Source organism: Sorex fumeus, unplaced genomic scaffold (genome assembly GCF_029834395.1).
Source record: "Sorex fumeus unplaced genomic scaffold, SorFum_2.1 ptg000044l, whole genome shotgun sequence".
NCBI classification, from domain to species: domain Eukaryota; kingdom Metazoa; phylum Chordata; class Mammalia; order Eulipotyphla; family Soricidae; genus Sorex; species Sorex fumeus.
Genome location: NW_026606101.1, coordinates 44,518,774 through 44,527,302, shown reverse-complemented (window position 1 = coordinate 44,527,302; position 8,529 = coordinate 44,518,774). Strand labels below are relative to the sequence as shown.

Below are 8,529 nucleotides of genomic sequence, written 5' to 3'. Positions count from 1 at the left end.
ACTGCCTGGCTCAGAGCCCATAGGGCGTCCTGTGAGTCCCACCCCGTGCAGTCCAGGGGTCACCACGTGTCTGTGGGGCCCGGGGCCCAGCCCCTCTCCCAGTGCTCCCGCCTTCTGTGCACAGGAAGTGCAGGCGCTGGGCACCCGCGGCCGTGTTTACCCCTGGAGGCCAGAGCCAGGACTCAGCCCGGCTCCAGGATAAACAGCCACTCGGCCGCACAAGGCCCCTTTGTCCCCGGCTGCTGTCCTCGGCGCAGCCCAGGCCAGACAGGATGCCCTGAAGTGGCCGCCTGCTCTGGCCTGCTCTGGGCAGGCTCCCAGGGGACAAGCCCCGGCCGTCCCCAGACTGTGAGAAGGGGGCTGGCTGGTGGCCCTCTTATGGGGGCAGCGGCAGCACCCAGTGGGGCCGAGGGCTGTGGGGCAGCACAGGGTAGCTGTGGAGACAGCGGGCGGGCCCTGATTCCACTCACCCCTGCCCCACCCGGGCAGTCAGGCCGCCTGAGGCCAGCAGCGCCCCCTGGTGGCAGCTGCCGTCCTGGCACCGGTGCGCTCAGCCCCGTGTGCTTCCCAGCCTCCCGCAGGCAGCTTGGACAGACAGACACCTTCAGTGCAGCCCACGCACCCTGGCAGCTCCCACAGAGCGTCCCCTCCTGGAGCCTCAGGCCCGCTGGCCTCGGTAAAGCCAGAACCAATCCCAGGAGCCTTTGAGTCACAGAAACTTTATTAGTTCTTTCATGGCTGGGGTTAAAAGTGGCCAGAAGACAGAGCCGTCGTGGGCGCCAGTCAGATCTTCTCCATCTTGAAAATGAGGTCGTCACATATCCTGCTCAGCTCCTCGTTCTCCCGGGTCTGAGGGGACGTGGTCTCAGAGCTGCCCCCGCTGCCCCCGGCTCCCCGCCCCCCCAGCCCCCCGGCCCTCACCTTCTGCTCCACGACCCTCTCCAGGGACTGCACACGCATCTGCTCCTTGCGCAGGCTGGCCTGGACGGCGAAGGCCTCGGCGAGGGCCTTATTACTCACGGTGGCGATCTCCTCGTTGGCCCTGGGGTGTGGGGCAGCTGAGCCTCGGCGGCTGGCCAGTGTCGTTCCGCCCCCCGCCCCCCGCCCTCGGGAGCCCGCACTCACAGCCGGAGCTTCTCCTCAGCCTGCACCTTCAGTGCCTGGTAGCGCTGGCCCTCCTGCTCCAGCCGCGCCATGTGGTCCTCCACACACTTCTTCAGCAATGCCTCGTTCTGGGAGGGGCGGGCTCCGTCAGGGCTGCAGGTCACTCGTGGTTGCGCTTGGGGACCCCGTGGTGGTGCTGGCTGATGCCCCACCCCACCCCTGCAGCCTCACCGTGCGGTAGCCCTCGATGGCCTCCTTCTGCTTCTCGAAGCGCCTTAAGAGGTCGAAGAAGGACTGCTCCATGGAGCGCAGGTCGGCTGCCAGCTGCTCCTTCTCCTGCAGCACCTTCTGCATGTCCGCCTTGCATGCTGCCTCCTGCTTCTGAACCTCCTCTTGAGAAGAGAAGGGCAAACGCCGGGGTGAGGGGCACCCCACTGCCGGCCTGGGAGGAGCTGTTCCCGGGCGCACCCCCGTGCTGCAGTCGCCACTCACCCATGGCCTGGTAGGCGATCGCCTCGAACTCACCCATGATTATCCTGCAGAGACACACAGGGCTGCTGTGCTGGGCCCCAGGCTGCACGCCCCCCCAACCCCCCTGCCCCTGCCCGTGTCACCGCACGAACCCCATCTCCGAGAGCTTCGCTTTCAGCTCCTGGCACTGGCTGCTCAGTTCCTGCTTCTCTCTCTGGATGGCCGCCACCTGTGGGCACACACACGTGGGTGGGTGCCAACTGCTGGCAGACCCCGCGCCCCCAGCCCGTGCTTCTCACCGCAGCATCCAGGTCCTTCTGGCTGTACTGCAGCACATCCACGATGGGTCCACAGGGCACGCATGGCAGCAGCCCAGGCATCTGTGGGCACAGGCCTGTGGGTACCAGCACTGCCCGCCCCAGGAAGGAAGCCCTTGGGAGGGTTCTGGACAAGCGCCCCACAAGAGGTCCCCAAGCCAGCACTTACAGGTGCATCCAGGGTTCCCAGCAAGTCGAACGTCATCAGCTCAGTCTCAGATGGGCTCTGGGAGGTGGGAGCAGGCAGGAGTGTCTCCTGAGCACTGAGAGCAGAGAACAGCAGCTGCCAGGAGGGCCACTGGGGTCGTGCCCACTCACCCGAGGCAGCCCTGAGCCATCTTGTTTTTTTCTATTTGGGTCACACCCGACGATGCTCAGGGGTCACTCGGGGGACCATATGGGATGCTGGGAATCGAACCCAGGTCAGCCACATGCAAGACAAATGCCCTACCCGGCCTACTGTAGCTCCAGCCCCGCCATCTTGTTTCTTGTGGTGCTGGGAAGAGAGCCCTAGGCTTGGGGCAACTCCCCAGAGGGACCCGGGGCCTGCTTCCCCACTCCCAGGGCAGGGAGCACACAGGGTCGGCACGCAGCAGTGTCTGGCCTTCCCATCCCATCCAGAACCACTGAGGCGCAGGAGCAGGCACACATGCAGGTGGGGGCTGACCTTGTGCAGGGTGCGGGGCCAGGGGGTGCGGGTCTCTGGGGGCTCTCCAGCAGTGGGTCAAACTTGAGGTACAGGGATTGCTTCCGCAGGGTTGACACCTGGAGCTGCAGGGGGGTATCAGTGGGCTCCCTGCCTGACCCCTCCACGGGCCCCACTCTGGGCAGGGAGGCAGGCACTCACCGAGGACGCCCCGAACTGCTCCAGGTAGTCTAGCTCTGCACACGTGCCTAGGACTGAGGGGCCAGTCACACGGCTCAGTGGGGGCAAGCACCCACACCCACCCCAGAAATCACCGCCTGGTGCCCTCAACCTCACTGGGCTGGCCATCCATCGCTAAACGGAAAATGGGGGTGGGGGCCACAGGCCGAGTTCTAGAAGGAGCCCGGGGAGGGGTAACACCCGGTGGTCTCCATGACCATGATCTGGAGGAAGCACAAGGGGCCAGGAAGGAGCACAGGGACCCAAGGGGCGTGAATGCCATGGATGCAGAGGGAAGCACAGACGTGGATGGACAGGACGTGTGAACACAGAGGGAGGCGTGGACAGGACGGGGGGGACGAGCAGGCAGGACGGGGTGGGGGGACGCGGACGTGGACCAAGGGGACATGCGGACATGTTGGCGAGGGTGGGGTCTGGTTCCTGTCCCCAGCTGCTTACAGCCCCCGAGAGCACACACCCTCGGCCGGGTTGCGGAACTGCTCATCCTTTGGGCCCCAGGCTGGTCCCGCCTGTGGGGCCAGTGGCTCTGGCTCACTGGCCTGACAGCTGGGGGGTGTGGAGGAGTCTGGAGCTCCCGGGGCTGCTCCCTAGAAGAGAAGTGGGACCGAGTCAGCCCCCGCAGTCAGGCCTGGGGCTGGCCTGACCGTACCCTGGGGTGTGGGAGTCTCCTAACCTGGCTCTCGGCTCCTGAGGCCTGTTCTGGGGGTGCCATGGCAGGGGCACCCTCCGCAACCGCTGCCAGCGCCTGCCTGGAGACACTCATGAGACCCTCCATCTGGGGCCACCCCCCCCCCCCCCGTGCTGACACAATCCTTGCCTTGGCCCCCAACCCCTTCCTCCAACAAGGGTATCCGGCTGCAGGACCACAGCAGGTGAGCTGGAACCTTACGACATGTCACGCTTCCACAAACATGCTTACACGTAGTGCACACATGCGTATACACAGCACACACATGCACGCACACACGCACCACAGCAGCACCCTGCCCTGTACTCACGGGCTGGGAAGTGAGTTCTCAGGGACCATGGTTCCATCTGGGCTGCTCTGGGGGGGATCCGCAGGTGGGAGCACGCTGCCCCCTGCGAACGGGTTAAAGTTGGGGTCACCCAGCTTGTCCCAGTCCAGGTTGTCGGCTCCCCGGGGTGGGGGTGTGGAGCTCCTGGCTGCCTCCTCGGCTTTGGGGGCCTCTTCCTGGTGCTCCTGGCGTTTCTTCCCCAGTCTCTTTGGGTGTACTGCCCTTTTGCGGGCTCCAGCATTATCCGAGGAGTCCAGCTCCTGCTCGGGCAGGGGTGCTGCAGAAGGCGTGCTGGGCTTGTGGCTGCCAGCCACAGGGACCTGGGCTGCCACTGGGCTGTCCATGTCGGCTGTGCTCAACGGAGGGCTGGGGGGTGCTGGGTCCACCAGGGAGGCAGTGGTAGGGCCATTGCAGCCAGGCCCTGCTTCAGAGACTGAGCTCGTGTCCCCCGAAGGCACGGCCATGTCCCGAGGGCCTTCGGCTGGGCCAGATTCTGCTTCCCCAGGGAACTGTTGGCTTTTAAGCCAGAACACAGAGTGAGCCCCGGCACAGAATGCAGCAGCCCACACGCACGGAGGCCGTCCGTTCCTCCCACAGCCAGGCGGCCTGGCTCACCTGTGTACCGGGGCCTCGAGCCGGCCGTCCTCAAGGCCCTCGGTGCTGTTCAGGGCCAGGCAGGCCTCCGGGCAGCTGGGACTCAGAAGCCTGCGTGTCTGGGGGTCCCGTCGAGGGGTCTGGAAGGTCACCTGCGCCGGGGAGGGAGGAAGCCCCGTGTGAGCGCAGCTGCTCCGCGCTGGCGTCCCGGGGGCGGGGCGCCTGCTCACCTTCGCGGCCCGGGCTGTGGTCCTCGGGGGCACATTCTCCTTCTGGGAGGCTCGGAGGACCGACGGGCGGCCAGAGGCTTCCGGGGGAGAAAACAGGAAGTCGCAGCTGCCGCCGTGCTGGGCGCCGACGTTCTCGTCGAGGAAGCGCCGCTGCGCGCTCATCCTGCGGAGAGGCGGGTCAGCCCGGCCCGGGGGCGCGGACCTGCTCCGGGGATCCCGAGGGCCAGGGGCGGCAGGTCGGCCGAGCCCCGCGGGGGGGGGAGGGGCGGAGGGACGGGGCCACCGCCGGCACGACGACCCGGGGTTCCTCCGGCAGTGCTCGGGCCCAGATGGGGCCTGCCCCGCGATGGCCGATTTTCAGCCCGAGCAACGGGGCCCCGGGCAGAGGCAGCGCGGCCGGCGGGCGCGGGGAGCCGCCGGGCGAGGCGCGCAGGCCGGGGGGCCCCGGGGCGGGGATGCCCGACTGAGGGACTCTCCGGGGCACGATTTCACGAGTCCACAACCTGCAGCCTTACCTGCCGGCCGGGCGGAACCGACCGCTGGCGCCGAGACGCGAGACGCTTGCCGCCTGCCGCCTGCCGCCGCCGATTCAAATACCGACAGTTAGCGCGCGCGCCAATCAGCGACGGCGGCGGGCGGGCTCAAGGGAACCTGCGGCCAATGGGAGGCCGCCGCACAAGGCCGCACGCTCCAGTATATCTCTCTCTCCCCACCACGGTAAGTGGGTCCAGGTGCGGCGTCAACCTGAGCGGGCCCGCGATAAGCTGCACCTGGTGGCGTCCGCAGCCATTGCGGAGACGTCATTTTCCCGGCCGCCCCACGGGACTCCGTCTCGCAGGGCCGCGAGATACCACCTCCCAGGACACCCCGCGGGACTACGTCTCCCAGAATGCCCCGCGGGACCCCGTCTCCCAGGGCCGCGTGACGCCATCTCCCAGGATGCCCCGCGGGACTTTTCTCCCAGGGCCGCGCGACTCCAACTCCCAGGATGCCCCGCGGGACTCCGGCTCCCAGGGCCGCGCGACTCCATCTCCCAGGGTGCCTCGAGCGGCTCCGGCTCCCAGGGCACCCCGCGCGGTAGCGGCCGGCGGACGGACTCGCGGCCTGTTGCCCTCGGCTGGGGCTGCGGTCCGAACCCCGCGCTCGGACGGTGTCCGGGCGGCGGCGTGGGCGCGATGGACAGCCCCGAGGTCACCTTCACGCTGGCTTACCTGGTGTTCGCCGTGTGCTTCGTGTTCACGCCCACCGAGTTCCACTCTGCCGGGCTCACGGTGCAGAACCTGCTGTCTGGCTGGCTGGGCAGCGAGGACGCGGCCTTCGTGCCCTACCACCTGCGCCGCACGGCCGCCACGTTGCTGTGCCACGCGTTGCTCCCGCTCGGTAGGCGCCGGCGCGGCCGTGGGCACCGGGGACACGGGCAGGCCAGGCAGGGCGCGGCACGGCGCAGCGCGCTGGCCGGAGGCGGCCGCGGCCCCTTACAGCGAGTGCTGAAAGGTCGGGAGAGGGTCCTTCCCTCCTTCCCTCCACCTCGGGCGAGCTGGATCCTAGGTGGGGGGCTGGGCACAGACGGGCCCCGGGCTCTCAGGGCCCGAGCTTCGGGTAGTTCGGCTCGAGCGCGCGCTCCCTTGCAGGCTACTACGTGGGCATGTGCTTCGCCGCCACGGACAAGGTTCTCTACTGGCCCAGCCGGGCCCCAGACGCCTGGAGCCTCTTCCTCCTGCTGGCGGTGGCCCTGCCCACGGTGACCTGGGCCCTGGTTTACTACTGGTCGAGGGAGTGTTGGGCGCGCCACCCACTGGCCCGCACTCTGGCCTTGTATGCGCTCCCGCAGTCGGACTGGCGTGCGGTGGCTGCTTCCATCAACACCGAGTTCAGGCGCATCGACAAGTTCGCCACGGGGGCGCCGGGGGCGCGCGTGATCGTGACAGACACGTGGGTGATGAAGGTGACCACCTATCAGGTGCATGTGGCCCAGCAGCAGGACGTGCAGCTGACTGTGACCCAGTCGCAGCAGCATGACCTGTCGCCAGATTCCAACCTGCCGGTGCAGCTCCTGACCATCTGCGTGGCTGCGGCCCGCCCCTCCGTGCAGGCCTTCGACATCCGGTAGGTGTGCGCGGATGGCCTGGGCTCAGCTGGGCGCGGCCACTTTTCTCTGAGGGCATGCGCTGGGGACGAATGGGGAAGGGGCAGGACAGAAGGTAGCCCCAGCACCCAGTCTTGAACCCCAGAAGCCGTGCAGCCCATCGTGCCCCTCGTGTCCAGTCTCTGGGTGCTGGGGTGGGGTGGGAGGGCCTGGTTCCTTGCCAGGTGGAGAGTTCTGGGCAGAGGCCTGGTTGGTGGGCGCGTCCAACAGCTCCGTGGTGCAGGCTGAACTCGGCAGAGTACGGTGAGCTGTGTGAGAAGCTCCGGGCGCCCATTCGCAGTGCTGCCAACGTGGTCATCCACCAGAGCCTTGGCGATCTCTTCCTGGAGACCTTCGCCTCCCTCGTGGAGGTCAACCCGGCCTACGCGGTGCCCAGCAGCCAGGTGGGGGTCCTGCTGTGCGGTGGGGCGGGGCGGGCAGCTACTGGAGCTCCGCTGACAGTGGCTGCCCTCAGGAGCTGGAGGCCTGCATTGGCTGCATGCAGGCGCGCGCTGCCGTGAAGCTGGTGAAGACATGTGCGGAGGCGACGGAGGGCGAATGCCAGCAGTGCTACTGCCGCCCCATGTGGTGCCTCACGTGCATGGGCAAGTGGTTCGCCAGCCGCCAGGACCCGCAGCGCCCCGACACCTGGTTGGCCTCCCGAGTGCCTTGCCCCACCTGCCGGGCACGCTTCTGCATCTTGGATGTGTGCGCAGTGCGCTGAGCCTGAGGGCCCCGGGCACTACCCAGAAGAGATTCGGTGGGGAGCAGTGCGGGGTCCAGGCCTCCCACACCCTGTCCAGCAACACCTGCCTTACGTCGTGGGTCGTGGCCTGCCCTGGGTGACATGCTGAACGCTGCCATCATGCTCCCCGCTGCAGAGGGGGCCTCCAAGGGCGAGCTCCGCTCTGGCCTGCCAGGGTCCCCTGTGTGTCTGTCCACTTCCCAGCCAGGTTGGCTTTACTAGAGCCAGAGTGTGTGCTTGTCCCTCTGTGACCCACACTGTGCCTTCTGCAGCTCCCATGGTTGGAGAGGGGATGCCGCAGTGACTACCCAAGTCCTAGGGACCTGCTCCGGGGCCGTGTGCAGCGAGTCTGATGGCGTGGTTGTTGGGGGAGGGGGCTTCACATGAAGCCCGTAGACTGGTTCGTGGGTTGGATGGACCTCTTGGTTCACCCAAGGTTGCATAAAACCCGAGGATTTGGGAGAGCCGCCAGCTGTGCGTCCTCAGGGCGCTCTGCAGTGGAGAGCCCAGCCTCCGTTGGGCCAACGAAGGCTTGTGATGATTTTTACCAGGAAAATTTGCTCCTTCATTTCTAGAGGCAAATCTGTTGTTGCTGACCTGGATGTATTTATTAAAGCCTTAGTCTGAATTAAACGTGCTTCTGCCAAGTGGGTATCTTGTTTTTCTTGAGCCAGTCTAGAAGTGGCAGTAGGGGGCTCCCAGATTCTCTGCTGACCCCGCCTTGGCCGCGGAGCCCGGGAGGGAGGGGTTGCAGTGGGGACCCGAGGGTCAGGGCCCCTCCAGGTCAGGCCTGCCTCCAAGGGTTGCAGGACCCTGGGTTGGGTACATGATTCATTGGAATTCAGCCACATGGGCTGGGGTGTTGTTCTGTGGCCCCGTCTTTTCCAACAGGAGCGGGGAGTGTGGTGGGGGGTTGGGCCCCGTTGGGCGTTGACGGGTGCGGGGTACAGCCGGTCCGGAGACAAGAAGCGATTCCTGTTCCCGCGTCGGCCTTCCGAGTTCCCGGTTCCCGCCAGTGCGGGGACCGCCCCCATGGAGCCA

General features: G+C 67.0%; 2 protein-coding genes across 3 annotated transcripts; one reads left to right on the top strand and one right to left on the bottom strand.

Annotated features, from left to right (window-relative positions):
* Positions 1-738: 738 nt before the first annotated feature.
* TACC3 (transforming acidic coiled-coil containing protein 3) lies at positions 739-5,408 on the bottom strand. Its single transcript, XM_056122026.1, has 15 exons — positions 5,389-5,408; positions 4,619-4,781; positions 4,410-4,540; positions 3,803-4,310; positions 3,236-3,365; positions 2,740-2,792; positions 2,560-2,663; positions 2,062-2,155; positions 1,875-1,955; positions 1,728-1,804; positions 1,597-1,640; positions 1,336-1,496; positions 1,126-1,232; positions 922-1,042; positions 739-849 (listed from the first exon to the last, which is right to left on the bottom strand). Exons 1-15 carry the CDS (start codon positions 5,406-5,408, stop codon positions 784-786), a joined length of 1,860 nt encoding a protein of 619 aa, XP_055978001.1. The 3' UTR covers positions 739-783.
* Positions 5,409-5,711: 303 nt separating this feature from the next.
* Positions 5,712-8,129, top strand: TMEM129 (transmembrane protein 129, E3 ubiquitin ligase). Of its 2 annotated transcripts, none has more exons than XM_056121536.1 (4): positions 5,712-5,998; positions 6,250-6,724; positions 6,988-7,147; positions 7,249-8,129. In XM_056121536.1, the coding sequence occupies exons 1-4, from the start codon at positions 5,794-5,796 to the stop codon at positions 7,465-7,467; spliced, it is 1,059 nt and encodes a 352-aa protein (XP_055977511.1). In that variant the 5' UTR covers positions 5,712-5,793; the 3' UTR covers positions 7,468-8,129. The 2 variants fall into 2 exon arrangements, with proteins under 2 accessions (XP_055977511.1, XP_055977510.1); XM_056121535.1 differs by having other exon boundaries at positions 7,219-8,129.
* Positions 8,130-8,529: the final 400 nt, after the last annotated feature.